Genomic DNA, 18,407 nt, shown 5'->3' on the forward strand with positions numbered 1-18,407 from the left:
ATACAAGATTTATGTCTGCTGTGGGGGTGTGAATTATAGATTCCAATATGTAGGCGTATCTAGGCAAATTGCTTATGTTAAAACTGGACTACTGCTTTATGGAAAGTATTTCATACAATAATCTTCTAAATACAATATAGCCAATTAAAAATATTCTTGCATGACTAAAAAAAACTCAAATAAAATCTATGTAGGCTACATCATACACACAATTGATTTGTCTTTAAGAAACAGTTATATCAGAGAGGTTTAAAAGCATTTGGTTATATTCTGGGGTGGAGGATTGGGGAAATACTGATATGAACTACCAAGACTTGAATGAATCATTACCTCATCACTGAAGTACTAGGTACTACTCATATGACAAAATACAACAAATATGTTTAGATTCATGTTTATTTGGCAAACAAAAACTGAATAAAATCTTTAAGAATCAACATTTTATACCATCACCACACATCACTACTTGTTTACTCTTTTCTCCCACTAAAAAATGTAAAACTAAGTTAAGGTTAATAAAAAGCAAGCTTAACAGGAAAAGTCGCATCCAGGAAGACACATTTCTATTGGCACAACCAAACGGTCTGCCATTAACCAAATGGAAAGAAAGGACAGGGAGAAAGTATCTAGCCACTACACACAACAAATACTAGAGATGCATATTAATAAGGAAACACATTTTTACACACATATCCAGATTCCTCAGTCTTCTTGGCCTCAACATCCTGCAACACTCTACTGTACCTCATTCAGAATCAGCTGAAGAAAACAGACAAGTGGATTTTTTAAACTTGAAGCATTGTACATCATGCTTCAAATTTCAATAAACACATGATATTTTTTTCTGCAATCCCCATCTCCACGTTTGTGATTTTTTAATAGTGAAAACTGTGAGATACATTTAAGAAGTGTTGGGTAAAACAAAACAAAAGGTTTATTTGTGTATTTCTGGAAATGTTCGAGAGGAGAGGAAAAAAAAAAAAAAATGAAGCAGTCAAAGCTAAATGAATCTTTTGTACTTTCAGGTGAACTTCAGGCCTACTGGAGGTTTTTTTGAGTGGAGTCTTGCTTGGCTTCCCGATGCCCCTTAATCAACTGCTCTCTGTCTTCCCTCCTGCTCGCTGACACATCAACGCTTGACCACCGCTGGACTGGGAAAAAAAAAAAATCGCTGCACGACTCAAAGCAGAGAAGCCGAGGACAGGCTCTTCAGTAAGGCTCTGGAGGAATACAACTCGTCCCCTCTCCCACCTTCATAAATGTAGTCCACAGACCTGAGGGGTTTAACACCCGCCAGGTCTAGGCTCTGAGGAGGACAGGGGGCGTTGAGCAATTCCCATTAACCCCCCTGCCAACTCCCTGTAGCAAACCCCTTTCAATTTCCATTTGTTTTTGCTTTGATGAGTTGACATTTGTTTTCATTTTGTCCTCCATTTTTGTTTTATTCATTTTTTGTTTGTATGTTTTTTGGTTGCAGGGGGCGAGGGGGGGAGGGTAGTTCCAAGCTGGCCACCATAACCATAGCAGGCCCCCCCCTTTTTACCAATTCCCCCTTCCCTCCCCCCGTCCCGATGAGCTCCTGATACACCTGGAGGAGACGGGAGGGGAGCAGACCCTTGTCGTGGTAGTGTGCTGGATCGCCAGGGTGCAGCTGAGCTGTGTGCTACTGGAGGGCTTGAGGGGGGTGGGGGTTCCCCCATGATGGGGCCCCTTGGGAGGGTCTCCACACCCACCCCTCCCCCTGTGTTCCCCCGCATGGTGCACTGTGGCTCTGTGGCCCCAGACCCCGTGGACTCTGGTGGATTTGTACGCTTCTTTCCTCGCTGGACCAAAGTGATCTGCTTGGCGTCCCCGTTCACACCCAGGCGGTCCACCCTTCGTACAGCTGGGCCAGGTTGTCCACATGCGTAGCCTCTTTGATGACGTAGTCCACCTGGTGAACAGGATAGACATCAGCAATGAACAATGAAACGACTTCATGTCATGACTCAACACAGGAGCACAGGAATGTGAGACACAGGAAACTAAATGATAATGGAATGACATCGAAACGGACAACAAATGACAAACATTCAAACAGTTGCAGGTTGCCTCTTACCTGTTCGGTCACACTCATCCTCCTATTGGGGTCAACATCTCTACCCTCCAATTTGGCCTTCACTCTCTTCCACACACTGACAGCATAAGAGTTCCTCTCCTGCACAGCTATAGGGCACACATACACACAAAGTTAACACCAATCCATATCCAGTGGCCGTCTTGTACCACAGCCAAGCTATATTTGAAATCTTCACTATTTCACTACATTGTGTGCTATGCAAGGAATAACTACATGAAGGTTATTCACTATATACACTGAAAGAGTGGAGATGTCACACAGCTACAGACACCCTGGCACAAGCACAAGGGGTTCCCCCCGTTTTACCTTTGCCCGTCTTGGGGTCGCGAACAGCGCGCTTGGGGCTGGGAGCGAGGCCTTTGCTGGTGATGAGGAGGGTGCTGGGCGGCGTGTCGGCCGGGGTGCCCAGGTTACGGGGCAGGGCCTTCCGAGCATTCTGGGACATTCCGTCTGGCTGAGTCTTCACACCGCTGCAGCGCACTGCTGTGGGAGTGGAGGGGGCACATTAACCGCCATAATCATCATCCATAGAAACGGAAACAAATACAAACACAAACACAAACACAGCACACCACCATCATGTGGTTGGCGTCACAGATCCAAGAGAGAAGTGATGAGTCAGGGCACCAACCTGCAGCAAAGCTGGTCTGTACGTTGGACGTGGGGCTCGGGCAGTCACTTCTGTCAGTCACCAGAGGAGAGGCGAACCCAACCAACCCATTGTAGATGCTAAACCAGAGAAAACACCACGTGTCAGACTAAAGGTCACTTGAGAGTGTGTGTGTGCGCACTGTAGTTCACAGCAGTCAATCAGAGAATCAATGTTGAATTATTTCTTTTTTTTTTTTCTAATTTAACTGTAGTGTGTGTGTGTGTGTGTGTGTGTGTGTGTGTGTGTGTGTGTGTGTGTGTGCACACCCACCTCTGGCTCTGCACTTTGAGCTCCTTGAGCGTGGCGGGGATCTCTTGCAGAAGATCCCCCTGCTCCTGGTTGCGCGGCTGGCCCATGGCCTGCACCACGGTGAACAGCACGATCTGCAGGTTGTCCTGCCACGCCTTGTACTCCGTCAGGAACTGCCTCACGCTGCCCTCGTACGCCACTTCATCTCCCTCCGCCAGCGCGTTCTCCTCATCCTGACAAACACAAAGACGCCAGCAATGAGCACCTGCAGTCTGGAGGAGCTCCAGCCCTAACTTTTGACACAGTTGTTCTCCAGTGCTTTTGGGGAAATGCAGTCACAGCTGGAAATCTATAATTTAAAGGATTCCCACTTCTTGGAAAGCACTTTTGTGCAACACTGTTACAGACACAAGGTCAAACAAAAAAAATGAGGGCACTTCATCACCGTTCTAGGCCAAGCCTGGTGCCAAGAGATTCGGTGTTATCCGACCCTGAGCCTCGTACTCATACCTTTGCCATGGCACGAAGCAGGTGTTTGACATCAGCCAGCTGGCGGTTGTGACTGGACAGGATGCCCTTAATGGTGTCGACCAGCATCTGAAGCGTCTCCGTGACCACGTCCAATTGCTGATCTCGCTCCTCCTGCACGGCCCTCTGATTGGCCAGCTCCTGAGACAGCTGCTTCTGGGCGTACGCAAGCCAGTCAGCACTGCCGATGGACAAATCCAGGGTGGGGCTCTGCAGACAGCAGACACAAATACGCCATTGGGTTAGTTGGCTAGAGTAGTAAAAGCGATGGGAATCGCCACAGGGAAATATCCCACGGCTCATTCAAGAAAAACCTGACCGACAAGTATATCTCATAATTTTACAAGGACACTGAACTTTGCTGGTTAGAGCTTGAACAACCATTCAATGAAAATACTTAATGCGTCTTGGCAGATGAATCTGAAAAGTTAATTTGTCAAGTTCTATTGAACTGGGCTTACACAGCAGAATTTTCTAAAGAGACAACCTAAGGCAATGACACCTAATATCTGCTCCTGTAAACACAATTATTCAGATTAATTATGAGCACGGCAAATAATATTATTTGAACGCACCCTCATGCTCACTCTAAATTAAATCCTCTTAATCTTTCTTTATCTTTATAAATAGTCAATGACCCCTCTGTGCCCACCACCACAGAACAAGAAGAAATTGAGAAACTAATACTGTTGCAAACCATGTAGTGATAAGGACTTTTAAGAAGTAATTCTTTTGACATATGTGTCAAATGCCACAAGACACAAGTCGTTGAATAAGCCGTGTGACTGACCAGCCTGTGCAGCAGCTGCAGCTCGAGCGGGGAGACGGAGGAGCTGAACTGGGCGGCGTAGGTGCAGGTGGCCTGGCAGCGCTTGAGCAGCTCGAAGAGCGCCGCGTCCATGCTGAGCGCCTCGGGGGTGCGCGTGCGCAGGCCCTCGAAGTTCAGGATGGTGCTGCACAGGAAGGTGACCTGGCTGCTGCGCTGGCTCTCCTTGAGCACCAGAGCCCGCCGCTCGCCGATCGTCACCTCGAAGTCCTGCAGCACGGGCGCCAGCGCCGGGTTGGCGCCGCCCGCCCACTTCAGACGCTGCTCGATGCTGCCCTCTAGTGCAGCCAGCTTCTCCTGCAGGGCACAGGATCAGATCGAGAGGTTTAGTTTGTGCTTATTTTACAGGGACAAATTGTACAGTGAATGACCAAACGAGATTATATTTCAAGAGCTGAGCTACATCTGAAGATCGTGGGCAGGAGTTAATGTAAGTTTTGGGACTAAAAGTCCATTCTCCTGCCAGATGTCCACAATAAAGCAGGAAATGTGCCCTGTCCTAATGTGCCCTGTCCTTTGAGAAAAGCACCAGAGGACATGCACCCTGTCCTTTGAGAAAAGCTGAATAAAACGGACCTGAACACTTGCGATGGCCGCCTCGTCCTGACTGAGCTTGTAGAGCTTCTTCTTCATGTTGCTGAGGATGATGGAGCGGGGAGGGGGGCTCACGGTCATGGGCTGGCTGCGCGTTCCCAGCACGTCTTCATGCTGCCACTGTAACACACACACACAAATCTGTCAGTCAAGACTAACAACGAGACCCATATTGAGGCTCAGAATTGGAGAACACTGCTGTCCACGGGTCTGTAGGATACATGATCAAAATTATGGAAAATAAAAATGCTAAATGAGAATAATACATAGGATAAATATGGCAGCATAGCACAGGTGAAGACTCGACGAATCAAAGCAAATCTTAGGCAAAGCAGGAATTGGAGTCTTCAAAGATTTTGAATAGATCGTTTTGGGAGTACAGAGTACTTGCATACCAAGATAACAGAGGGGTAAGCAAACACTAGCTTGCTCAACACCAGGTGTGATGACAAACTCCTGGAAAGCACAAACTTTGGGAGTAATGAAATGGAGGGGCTGACTGACTAATGACTGACTCAGAAGAATTCCAGGAATGTAACAGTGCAGAGGTAAAGATGGTATCATATGACTATTTTATAGAATATAATTAACATCCAACAGACAGATGTCGAGTCAACCGAAATGCCTGCATGCATTAACACTTCACAACTTAATAATAGTATGTATGGTTCTAAGCATGGAATGACAAAGTTAATACTGTTGTATAGTAAAATCACTCAGACAGGGAAGGCTTTAAAGGAAATGGTGAGATTTTTGAAAGTTTAGATTAGATTAGCGCTTTCATGTATGCCTGCTCCAAACACACAGTGAACGTATTCATGGGTTTCATCAGGTCCCTTTCCACAAGTGTATAAAATCAAGCACCTTATGAATGCAGACTGCATGGTGCTTGATTAATACACCTGTGGAAAGGGACCTGATGAAACCCATGAATTAGTGGAACGCACTCACTGGCACAACTCGATCCCACTCACCTGGAACATGGCGTTGTGCAGCTGCGACCTCTGCAGGCTGACCTTGCAGGCGTCGATGCTGACCTCCAGCCGGCGCACCAGGTCCAGCTTCTTCCAGGCCGAGTCGAAGGAGCTGGCCAGCACCGTGGCCCGGTTGAGCAGCAGCTGGGTCAGGCGGCCCGCCTGCACGCCCTGCTCCACCGCCTTCTTGCACAGCTCGTCCAGCGACACCTTGCCCTCGGCGCCAAAGTCCTTGGCCTCCACCTGGGCGATGAGGTCCATGCCCAGCGCGCTGATGGCACTGCAGAGGGCCAGGCCCAGCGCCTGCGTGGGCAGGCCGATCAGCATCTGGCGCACAAAGTCGGCCGTGAAGGCCTTGATGGGACGCGTCATCTGGTCCTCGCTCACCACGGCCGAGCCGCGGTACAGCGGCTTCACCAGGGACACGGGCCCGTTGGAGGGAGGAGGCTCGTCTGTGGGAGGAGGACAGGTGCCTGAGGAGGGAGAGGGAGCGAGAGAGGAAGAGGGAGAGCACGGGAGAGGGGGAGGGACAGAAGGAGAGGTATCCGGATGGAGAGAGGGAGAGAAAGAGAGGGAGATAAGGAGTGGGAGAGGGAGGGAGAGGAAGATTAGTGTGTGTGAGAATGACAAATGGAGTAGGAGAATGATGCATAAGCTTCAGGGGCTCATGAATAATTTGCAGAGATCTTAATAGGAGTACTATCGCAATATTTCATGCATTCTTCCCTTACAAAGTAGGAACACATCCTCTACAGAGGGAAGGACTGTTCACTTACCAGACAGTGTCTGCGAGAAGGAGCCACAAAGGCGGAAGAAATCACGGATGGTCTGCAGCCTCTTGAGGAAGAAGATCTCCTCCAGCACCTGCCGGTTCTGCTCGCAGTCAAAGAAGTGCACCTGAGCAGCCCGCGCCTCGCGGATCACATCCACCTTGCGCCAGGCGGCCGGCACGTCCATCAAGTTCAGCTAAGAGAGAGAGCGAGCGCGAGAGAGAGTGTACTAGGTCAGAGGAGTCTGGGCCTCAATGCACACCCTGCAGTTAACATGTCTTGGCCTTCAAAACTTCAATCAACCACTGGTTGGATGAAGAACAATGCTAAAATTGCTGCAGCACAAGTTAATAGTAAATTATGTTATTTAGCATTTAATTATATTATTTCATACCATCGCATTTTCTTTTAGAATGAACAATACTGAGGTCAGATATTTGTCAGACGTTAAAGGGACGTGTGGGGAATGTGGGAAGTGTAGAGAAAACCCTCACAGTGGCCACCCTGATAAGAACATCCTATTATCGCTACTATAATCTGACCAGAAAGGCAAATACAGGTGTGTGTGTGTGTGTGTGTGCTCGCATTACCTTCTCCACTAGCAGCCCGAAGGCAGTCTCCAGCTGGGCAAACATGCCGTCGAAGGCCACCAGTAGCATCTGGCCAGCGCTCATCTTGGGCGTGTCCTGCACAGAGCTCTCCATACTGCGGGGCTGGATCAATTCCGAGTACTGCAGTCTCAGCATCCTACACACACACACACAGTTATTTAAGTTTCTCAGCCATTCTTAAGTGTTTGGAACATGAACTCAAGAGCAACAAGTTGATTACTATAATTTACAAAGTAGAATTTCTCCTTCTCTCTCAGACACTCTCAGGTGCTCAGTGTAATCTATCAGAACAGACACACTTAAACTGGCTCATCATAATGACAAGCCAAGTAGTGAAACAAACATGGAGTCACAGGAGTCTACAAGATCAGTAAGGTTACCTGTTGCATCAGTCTTACACTATGGATAAGGTTTTCCTGTTGCATCATCAGTCTTACAATAGGAAAACCTTATCCATAGTGTAAGACTGATACAACAGGAAAACCTTATCCATAGTGTAAGACTGATACAACAGGAAAACCTTATCCATAGTGTATCAGTCTTACACTATGGATAAGGTTTTCCTGTTGCATCATCAGTCTTACAATATGGATACAATCCAACTAGTGCAAGTGACATTGCGGCCCCCGCACCTGGTAATGTCCAAGTAATGCGAGTCGGCGTCCTCCGCCAGGCCCATGGCCGTGTTGCGGAGGTGCGCCTGCAGGCCCTCGGCCAGCCCCTGCAGGGAGACCCCGTCGGCGCACTGCTCGATTAGGGTGTCCAGCTCGGCCAGCATGGCCTCCAGCGTGCTCTCGCCCTTCAGCATGCAGCGCAGCGCCTCGGGGAAGATGATCTGCCGGAAGTTGGTGTTCAGCTCCTGCGGAGGACCAGACAGCCAGAATAGTGTCAGAAAATGTGTGTTCATACATTTGACTGTCAAATAGGCACAGGTACGCTTACCTTTAAGGACTTCAACAACAAGAGTTTCAAAGGTTTCGAGGTCTTGACAAAATACACTGATCACAAAATCAAGTGAAGACATTTTGAATTCACATATGCATATTGCAAGATGGCACTTCAAGTAAATATGACCCCAAACTATAACCTTGCACTTGGCTGTTAATATGAGTCATGGATACCCTGTGAGCTTGGAGTCGACTGAAGTAAAACAGCAAAGTTAATGAGCTGTCAAATATCTCATCTATCATCACCCTAAGCAGGTCATAGCAGCTGTGGAACTGTCTGGTGAGGCAGGCGTACCTGCAGGCAGGTGTAGACGCCGTTGGCCAGGTAGACGGTCTGGGCGGTGTCGGCGGGGTTGGGCAGGTCCAGGTCGTGCGAGAGCAGCTGGCACTGCTGCAGCAGCTGCAGGAGGCAGGTGATGTTGCCGCTCATGCTGCACAGCTCCTCCAGGAACCAGGCGCCGTCGCGAGACGTCAGCTCCACCAGCTGCTCCCCAGCACTCGACGCCGCACCCTCCATCACCAGGTTACGCCTGAGGGAAACAGGGCAGCCAGTTATTTAGAGGGAGAGAGCAAGACCTGCTGAACTCTATCAGTTACACCAATGGATTAACCTCACTTAGTATCACTTCAGTCAAATAGGAAAAACAAACCAAACCATTCTAACTACTGCCAACTTTCTGATATGGGCAAATATGTTAGTAAATGCTTTTATTACTGCTGAATGAAAGATACTAATACTAAGAAACAAACTATTCTTTTAAAAACATGCAAAACAGACCAACTGCAAGTACTGACAGACTACTAAATTAAGAAGTTCTACAACGTCCTAAGATGCTCTACAACGTCCTAAGATCAGGCATGCAAACTGGTCAGGGGTGAAAAAGGTGAGACTCTTCTCCGACCCCCCCCGAAAAAAAAAAAAAAAAAAAAAAAAAACATGGAAACAAATCTTCCAAAGTGTGAGGGAACGCTTTCTTTCTTTCTTACCATCTCTCTCTTTCTCTGTGCTTACTTATTATGTACTTATTACACATTTCTGTTGATTTCATAGGCCTAATGGACACTTAAATCAGAATAAGGAAAAGTCTGAATATTTGTTGGACCAAACCAGGTAATCAATAATCTTGCTTGAGACACACACTATTTCAAACTAATATTATAAAATAGGGTAGATAGGCTTTAATTTTTCAAAATGTTTTAAAACGTTTTATTATGCAGCCTAGGCTACTACAGATTGTGGTTTTTAGGCTATATTGTGCTAGTGTGTTTAACCAACCAATAAAGTTATGTGAACTGTCTTCATATTATGTTAAACTGTAGGCTACCTGTAGGCACAGACTAGGCTACTGATCAGGGTCCTCCTGTAACTCGACAATCAAATGTAAATTTAATTTACGCATGGCTTACGTACTCGTAATGATCCAGGTGTTACTGAAAATTGTTGCAAGTCACACACATAACTCAAACGGTTACATGCGTTACGTGTGGTCTGAAGCAGTCGCAACTTTTTTTGGCTACGTTACAATAGCGAATCATTTGAGTTGCATATCTTTTGCGTAGGCTTTGCGTAAGGTCTATGCGCAGTGTGCTTCGAGTAACAGGGCCCACTTTTCTTAAAGACAGCATTATCATGTCAATCAACTAAGTCTCTGGACAAAACGAACCAGCCCAGTTTATGAGCATTTAATTCAACTGTCACATTAGCCTTTAATATCCTGATAAACTCTGCCTATTTGCTTCACCTTTTGCCGATCTAGATGGTTCAAACTGCACGCATTCTTCATCAAAAGAACTCGTTATGTCTACATGTTTGTCTAATTTCGCTAACTTTCATCATTAGAAGAAAACAACCTATGCTACGTTGCTACACTAATCTCAGCGTCTTTTTCTAATAGAAGTTGAAAGTTTTAACTAGCCCACCTGTGAAATCCCTCGGCATCTCATCTCGCCAGAATCACTATATTCCACCTGACATCTCAGACGCATCTATCTGCGCTCACAACAGAGGCTATACTTGGTGTGCGCGTTCTGTTCGCGTTGCGTCTTTGTGAACAATTAGCCTCCACTAATGTTTATTAAACGCATAGGGGCTACATTCACGCATCCCTTGCTGAGCAGACACGTTTCAAATGCGGCTCTAGAAACACCTCAAGATGCGTTAGCGTCTGCGCATGATTTCTAAACTCAGTTGTAAATTCAATTCACCTTGACGACCCCCCCCCCCCCCGCCGAAAGGTGAGGAGTTTGCATGCCTGTAAGATGTTCTGCACTGCCCTAAGATGTTCTCCAACGCCCTAAGACGTTCTACGTTACTGATCTCGGTCCCACCTGGTGAGGGCGCAGAGCGCCGAGAGGATGATGCCGGCCATGCTGTAGGCGCCGGGCTCGGCGTTCTCGCGCAGGAAGGCGGCGATGCAGCGCTCGATCTCCTGCAGCTGCTCCTCGCAGGCGGCCACGCCGGCGCCCTCCGCCTTGAGCCGCTCGGCCTGCCGCAGCAGCCGCGTGTTGGTGTCGGCCGCGTGGTGCTGCAGCGCCAACTCCACGCCCGACAGGAACTGGCAGGTGGCCGGAGGCGGCTGGGGAGAGAACTGCATCTCGTACCTGAGCGGGTCGGGGAGACAGAGGGGACATCATTTAGACATTTAAAACAGTTATCCTTACACAATGTTTTGAACATTCAAGTGTTCATCACTGCTCCTAAGCACAGCATCAATCAGAGTTTCCATCAATGAAAATTTAGACAAAATAAATAATAAATTGTATTGAATCCGGCAGACACACTTGACTCAGCAAACCTTAGACAGCATACCATTACTTCTAGTGATTAGTTTGGGGAGTATTCCTACTTCTGCTTTACTTAATCTGCACACCACTCTGCTGAAATCCCTGAAGTAATCCCTCTAATAACTACTGGCATTAGAGTCAGTTTGGGGAGGATTAGGTATTCCAAAGTGCATCTGTGGGGGATGTGTGTGTGGGTGTGTGTATAAACCACTCCAACACACACAGTGTTTGTTTGTTTGTTTGTGTGTGCAACTCACTGGTGGCATATGGTTGTGCGTGTAACTCACTGGTGGCATATATGCCTGTGTGTGTAAGTAACTCATTAGTGGTATAAGGCTCTCTGTCTCTGTGTGTGTGTGTGTGTGTGTGTGTCTGTAACTCTGGTGGCATATATGCTTGTGTGTGTAAGTAACTCATTAGTGGTATAAGGCTCTCTGTCTCTGTGTGTGTGTGTGTGTGTGTGTGTCTGTAACTCTGGTGGCATATATGCTTGTGTGTGTAAGTAACTCATTAGTGGTATAAGGCCCTCTCTGTGTGTGTGTGTGTGTGTGTGTGTGTGTGTGTGTGTGTGTGTGTGTGTGTGTGTGTGTGTCTCCAACACTCACTGGTGGTATATGCCCTGGCAGTGCTCGACGGTCATGTCCCGGAGCGTCTCCTCCAGCCACTGCTTCCAGGCGTGGGTGCGGTGGCGGTGCAGGACGGCGCGCGGGTACAGCAGGGCCACGGTGGCGTAGCTGTGCAGGTGCTCCAGGCAGCCGCGCAGCACCAGACGCCGCTGCTGCAGCAGCGCCCCCACCTCCGCCTCCAGCTGCTCACACTGGCTGATCAGGTGCGCCTGCCCCGCGTTCTGCAGGAAGGCCGTCGCCGGCACGTAGCTGGGGGGGCCTGGAAAAGGGGCGACAGGTGCGGTCACGATACCGGAATCATGATGAAGATGTTTCTAACATCGAAACGTTTACAAGTCAATGTTTTGCACCTTCTAAATAAAAACTAAAGAAAACACCGGCGTCCCTCTTCCTCTTATATCGAAATTATGACTTTGGTATGATACTATGGTACTATGAGTATTGTGGTATCAATACTGAAATGATACCACCTCAAAAAACCTTAAAACATCAGTCGTAGAAGTAATAGAATTAGTCTAGACGACACAAGCTTTTATTGAAACCTGATGTAAAACACCATTCTTAAAGTATCCAATAAAACAGAGTTGTAACATTTTAACAGAAGTAAAAAAGATGTCAGGGAGGGGGTTTGAATGGGGCCAGTGAGCCAGAGGGAGAAAAGAAGAGGACCAAAGACGAGCACAAACTGTGTTGAGGGCTCACAAGTGGTGCTGATGAGACTATTTAGGGGCTGGTAAACAAAAGCTGATCCACATGAGTGAAAATGAGTAGAAACTACTTGTGCGGGGAGAGAGAGAGGAGCTGGGGACTCCCAGGGTCTGTCATTTGACTCAGCAGTATCTCAGCAGGCAACTAACAGCAGATTAGTATAATAACATAACGCTAAGGACTGCATGCAGGCATCACTTATCACAGCAGCGGTGCAGAGATGACATTCAGGTAATCAACGTGGGGAGAAACGTGCGTATGGAATCAATTGCAGAGGCAGACGATGAAGAAACAAAATCATTGCAAAAAGCGCATTTAACCGCGAAACGTTTTCAAAAGCACCTTCAGGGAGTCCACCACCAAGACCATGCAGTTTGGTGCATTTACCCAGGTCTATGGGGCTAATGATAAATGAGATGGAGGTGTGTTTACCCAGGTCTATGGGGCTAATGCTAAATGAGCTGGAGGTGTGTTTACCCAGGTCTATGGGGCTAATGCTAAATGAGCTGGAGGTGTGTTTACCCAGGTCTATGGGGCTAATGCTAAATGAGCTGGAGGTGTGTTTACCCAGGTCTATGGGGCTAATGCTAAATGAGCTGGAGGTGTGTTTACCCAGGTCTATGGGGCTGCTGATCTCCTGCAGCAGGGTGGCGAGCTGAGTGGCCTCCAGGCTGGCGAAGGCGGCCTGGTACTGGGAGATCCACTGGTCCAGGTCAGACAGCTTGCCCTGGATGGCGTCTTGCACAGTCCGCTGCCTAGACTGCAGCTGGGTGTGCTCAGAGTACCTGAGCAGGTGAGAAGGAAGAGCTGGAGGTTAACTAGCTTGCTGCAAGACTATGAATTCTGGAAACTATGAACAATAACTTTTATGAATGATAAAAAATAAGCCAAACTCTAAAAACAAAACTAAACTCAAAAACATACAAAAGCAAGAACAAAGGCCATCTGGAGCGCATCACCAAAGATATCATTTATGTAGTTACAGTTCCTCCAAAATCTACACTTCCTCATGCGTCTCCCACGAGGCTGCCACCTCTTGCTCACCTGTGCTCCAGCGTGTGGATGAGGTGTTCGGGCCGGCTCTCGGCCCCCTCCAGGAAGTCCATCTCCTCCAGCAGCTTGGCCTGCTGCTGCTCGCCCTGGGTCAGCTGCTCCTGCAGGGTCAGGTACTCCTCCACCGCCACCTCCACCTGCGGCAGTGCCACCAGCATCTCCTCACGGTTTTTAAACCAGTTCACCTGCAGCGCACACACACACACACAAACCAACACATGAGCTCACAGACAGTTGACTACAGACATTGCCAATAGTTTATTCAAACGTATGTGTCGGTACATTCCCTGTTTGTATCAAATTAATACGGAATCCCAACTATTACAGCATTATGTTCTAAATGTGCCATATTCTGTAGAAGACAAGTGCTGGCAGGAAAAAATGTACAGTATGCTATATATCTACCACATTAAATTAAACATTCACTGCATAATCAGTACAGTCTTTGGACCCGTGCGGCCCTATAGCCAAGTGTGGACAGGCAGTCCTCTCGTCTTCTCACCTTGATCTCGGCCACGCGCGATGAGAACAGGCTGCGCGTGATGTCCCTCTCCATCTCCCTCTTGCTCTGCTTGCTCTCGGCCTGCTGGCCGCCGCCTCCGTACACGGCCCCCGCGAAGCCCACCTCGCCGCCGGCCGTCCAGTCCACCAGCGGGTCGTACACGAACGCCTCCAGCAGGGTGAGCAGGGTCTCGCGGCCTCGACGCATCATCTGGACCACCTGGGGACACGCAGGGCAGAGAGTCAGAGAGGTGGGCACAGAAGGTGGGCGATGGGAAGACTCAAAGGTCCTCTGAGGCTCCTTTTACTGTGATGGCCAACTCCTTGTTAGGCTATTAAATGTACTGCTCTGTATGTGGTGTGCGATGCCCTGATGAAGGTCTAAGGACCGAAAGCTTGGTATAAGTAAAAGACACTTTTTTGCATGGATCCAAGTGTGCAGACACTTTTTTCCTTATCTTACAGACGTTTCTCTGGCACCTTGGCTTTTGAGAGTGCGGTGTACACTCTAGAACTGTGATGGCCAACTCCAAACATGCTTTGTAGTGTACAAGTTTTATTAGAAACATCATCAAAAAGGCAAATGACCATATTTCCATAGCCCCTGTGCTGTGCCGATTCCATAAAAGTTTTAGTTGTTAGAGGATGACCTAACGGTCTGTTCAATGGCCGCATTTTCCGGATTACTTTCACATGAGCCCCTTTTATCGCTGTACTAGATCAAACATTACAAGCTGCCCACAACAATGAGCCTGGCCAAAGTGGCGAAACCGCTCTTTAACAGTTTGTTAAATTATTTAACTAAATTCAACTTCATTTGTGGTTTGAGTGCCCAAGAAGAATGGCTGGCTTGCTGCGTTACAGCTCAGCGTAAAGGAGGAACTGAAATCCCTGCAGTGTACTCCAACATGGCCTGGGGGAGCTGTGGATTTTAGTTTCATGAGCTGCATCTAAGTTCCCTAAAAGTGAAATACGACACAACGAGTTCCACTTTTGCATACCTGTTCACACGACAGTCTGAAGATGCCCTCCACCCCGGTCACACCAAGGGCAGTTTCGATATTGTGAGTCATGCGGAATGGAACCTTCTCGGGAACTCTCAAACTCTTCCCTGAATGACCACAACACAAAACACACAATTACTTCACAATCAGAGAACCGTGTACCAACCATGTTTTATATATTTAAATGTTCATAGACACAATGTCAATTATATCATAATATCTGAGCAATAACACAAATAAAATATCACTTAAGCAAATAAAAAGAACCAACCTTTCTCAAAGCAGACGTTGTAGTCAATGTGCACCACCTCTCCTGTAGTCATGTCTATCAGCACGTTGTCCAGATGTCTGTCCCCCAGTCCAATGATATAGCCAACCATTGACATGACTGCAGTGGACCTAGCATAGGACTGTAAGAAGGATCACAGTTAATCAGAGTTAATCAACACTTGAAAAAATTCATATCTGTCTGTTTTATATTCATCTCGTACTGGCCTTACTGCGTTATTATTCTAATCTAAAATATACCCAGTCGTGGGGGAGGGAGAGGTATATCTACATATTCAATCTCACACACACACACACACACAATATACCCAAGAAAATTATATTACGTAAAATATACCCAATTGTGGAAGAGATGATTTATATGATACATATTCTATGCATTTTTATTAGTAAATTTCATCTCTGTTGTTCTCCCGTACAGCACATGAGTCTGCCCTGCCATGCCCTGCTCTGCTCTGCTCTGCACTGACCTGCGTGATCCTCCACCACTCGCTGGGGGTGGTGCACGAGCACCACAGCTCCTTGGCCAGCAGGTTGGGCGGCGTGGCCTCCATCAGCTCCTTCAGCACGTCCCTCATGACGCTGATGGGCCAGTCGCGGCGCGAGACGTCCAGGCTGAGGCCCACCGCCTTCAGCGCCGGCCCGATCTTGCTGTAGTAGAGCTCGCTGGGCCGCGGCACCATCGGGAGGTTCTGCGCCTGCTGGAAGGAGTCCTGAGCCTGATGGGAAGGGATGGAGGAGAAGGGGAGACGAGACAGAGCCAGGACCGTCACTAATCGGAGAGGAGCAATGCACAAACACTTATCTTTCCCCCAAAAAAGAGGAGGGGGGTGGCCGTGTCAAGTAAATGAATGGGCAATTTCCCCCAAAATCCTAATTTTTCTTTTTTTGGATTATGGAAAGTGAAGGCTGACACTGTTCATACAGTCAAATTCATTTCCTAATAAGGACCGTAGAGACAGGTAGTGCCGACTCATTAGCAATGGCATGAATTATGCATCGTATCAAATAAAAGTAAACGGCTCCAAAAATGAGTGCAGTGCCTGTTATGTATGCATTTGAAATCTCAAAGTCTTGAATATGGAAACGCAGTCTCTCTCTCTCTCTCTCTCTCTGTGCATGCATAGTAAAACCAAGCTACACTTCAAATTTCAGTAGGTGAATTCAGGCTATGAACTATATCCCCTACCCCTCCATTAACTACGCCACCCCGCATACCTGTGTGTGTGTGTGTGTGTGTGTGTGTGTGTGTGTGTGTGTGTGTGTGTGTGTGTGTGTTCGTCCCCTCCCTCCATCACTGCGCGAGCGCGCCCTCACCTTCTGCGACTGCAGGACGGCCTCCCTCTGCTGCCAGCGCTTGTAGAGGCCGAAGAGCGGCGTGGCGCCGTCCACCCACTGGATGAGGCCGGAGCGCGTGCCCAGCGGCGTGACGGAGTAGTGGCGCGCGTGGAAGCGCGGGCTCTCCTGCTGGTTCACCTTGGTGAACATGGTGTTGACGATGGACAGGAACTGCATGATGCGCTCGTCCAGGTGCAAGTCCTCCAGGCCTGGACACACGGGGGAGGAGGAAGAAAGTGGACAGAATCAGAGAGAGGTCTGGCACGCAGAGGACTGCTGTGGTCATCAATAAATAAGCATTTGTAAATAAATAAGTAGCAATATCAAGGGTGCAAATAGCTTCCATATGGGTCATTCCGTATCGTTTCAAACATTTTTTGTTCAAACAGTCCCCTATGTCTTATGATTATCAAATAAGAACTTCAGTCTCATACATTATTTTGTTGCGGAGATGTGTCCTTTTACATAAAGATAGATGTTTTCTTGTTTACATCTGATCGGTAGAAAATACACCAGGGACCAGGGAAGCCTTACCTTTGAACAGATAGGGGTAGTTCTTTCCGTCCGAGCCCAGGAAGTAGAGCTTCTTGGGCTTGGTCTTGGTGGGCAGGATGGTGATGGTGTTGCCCACGCTCTGGATGGTGAGGGCGTCGGTGGCCGACACCTCCCCGGGCAGCGCCATCTCGGTGCTGGCCATGGCTGCCAGGCGCGGGCTGATCTCGTCCAGACGTAGCAGGTAGCTGGCACGCTTCTGGGCCCGCTGCTGGAGACTCAGCATGATCTGACCGCGACAAAAACACAGCCAGGTCACATAATGGGACATTACACAAACAACCACCTACGGGCAGCCAGACATCCTTTTATAAGAAGGCTAAGTGCCAGCACAAGCTGGAAAACTGATGCTGCTGGCAGCAGAATATCCTCGTAAACTCCTGAGATACTCAAGCCAAATATGCAGTAAAAAGCACTGAGTGGAAATGAGTGAAAGCCATGAGAAAGGTACTGTAGAGCTAGGCTGGAGAAAAGCTGTGACTTCTGAAGTTTTCAAACGAGTACTAGGCATCTAAACCCATTGCATCAATGAGGAATATTTTTGCACTGTAGCCAGTGATTGTGAAAACCCCAATATATCAAACACAGTAGAAGCCAAATACAACCTCGACAGCCAATCTAATTGGTTGCTTTCAAACACTTCAACTATCTGACATTTTAAATCAGTCTTGTTTTTATCTGCTACGGATGACTCATTTCTGGCCTATCACGGCAACATAGATGTTAAGGAAAACAGCAGTTACTAATGCATGATGGTTCAACCCAGTAGGAGGGCTCTCCCACTGCATTCAACTGTGTGAAGCGATCGCTGCAAAAGAAAGGTTACCATACAAAACAAATACTACCCCCCGCATTAAGCTGGCAAAATGTGCTTCAACTTCCTCCATTAATTTCACACAGTGAGCTGCAAACTACATTTGAATGTTTACACTTCCACTTGATCGTGTGTCAAATGTGTGAGCGCAAGGAAACATCTAGAATAGACACACACAAAGACACACACACAGGTTTGGGTGGGCCCACTGACCTGTTTGAAGGGCGCCCAGCTGCTGGCTGGGTTGGCGGGGTTCTGCGGGCAGCGCAGGCGCTCCAGGGCGCTGTTGATGGCCTCGCCGTACGTCTCCTGGAACCAGGTCTCGTGCGGCGTCTCTGCCGCCGCCGCCGTGATGCTGCGCACGTGCTCCAGGGCGAACACCACCGGACGCATCAGGGCCGAGTGCTTCTCACGCATGATGGCCAGCTTCTCGTCTCTGCAGCCACACACACACACACAGTGAGAACTC

At 48.1% G+C, this 18,407-nt stretch overlaps 1 protein-coding gene across 6 annotated transcripts in view; it reads right to left on the minus strand.

The window, feature by feature from the left end:
• Window positions 1-378: 378 nt before the first annotated feature.
• smg1 (SMG1 nonsense mediated mRNA decay associated PI3K related kinase) overlaps window positions 379-18,407 on the minus strand; it is a 49,208-nt gene continuing 31,179 nt past the window's right edge. For all 6 annotated transcript variants that reach the window (XM_062532691.1, XM_062532690.1, XM_062532688.1 and 3 more), the window contains 24 exons: window positions 18,152-18,374; window positions 17,107-17,353; window positions 16,552-16,781; window positions 15,705-15,953; window positions 15,218-15,356; window positions 14,944-15,053; window positions 13,944-14,162; window positions 13,433-13,626; window positions 13,001-13,173; window positions 11,660-11,939; window positions 10,599-10,871; window positions 8,566-8,800; window positions 7,956-8,182; window positions 7,303-7,459; window positions 6,719-6,908; window positions 5,943-6,415; window positions 4,951-5,088; window positions 4,339-4,671; window positions 3,531-3,758; window positions 3,042-3,253; window positions 2,751-2,848; window positions 2,426-2,602; window positions 2,099-2,205; window positions 379-1,933 (listed from right to left, as the gene is read on the minus strand). In XM_062532691.1, the coding sequence (XP_062388675.1) occupies window positions 1,856-1,933; window positions 2,099-2,205; window positions 2,426-2,602; window positions 2,751-2,848; window positions 3,042-3,253; window positions 3,531-3,758; window positions 4,339-4,671; window positions 4,951-5,088; window positions 5,943-6,415; window positions 6,719-6,908; window positions 7,303-7,459; window positions 7,956-8,182; window positions 8,566-8,800; window positions 10,599-10,871; window positions 11,660-11,939; window positions 13,001-13,173; window positions 13,433-13,626; window positions 13,944-14,162; window positions 14,944-15,053; window positions 15,218-15,356; window positions 15,705-15,953; window positions 16,552-16,781; window positions 17,107-17,353; window positions 18,152-18,374 (4,990 nt within the window). In that variant the 3' untranslated portion in view covers window positions 379-1,855. The remainder of the gene's footprint in view (window positions 1,934-2,098; window positions 2,206-2,425; window positions 2,603-2,750; window positions 2,849-3,041; window positions 3,254-3,530; window positions 3,759-4,338; window positions 4,672-4,950; window positions 5,089-5,942; window positions 6,416-6,718; window positions 6,909-7,302; window positions 7,460-7,955; window positions 8,183-8,565; window positions 8,801-10,598; window positions 10,872-11,659; window positions 11,940-13,000; window positions 13,174-13,432; window positions 13,627-13,943; window positions 14,163-14,943; window positions 15,054-15,217; window positions 15,357-15,704; window positions 15,954-16,551; window positions 16,782-17,106; window positions 17,354-18,151; window positions 18,375-18,407) is intronic.

The sequence above is a fragment of the Sardina pilchardus genome, chromosome 3, assembly GCF_963854185.1.
Source record: "Sardina pilchardus chromosome 3, fSarPil1.1, whole genome shotgun sequence".
Classification (NCBI taxonomy): Eukaryota; Metazoa; Chordata; class Actinopteri; order Clupeiformes; family Clupeidae; genus Sardina; species Sardina pilchardus.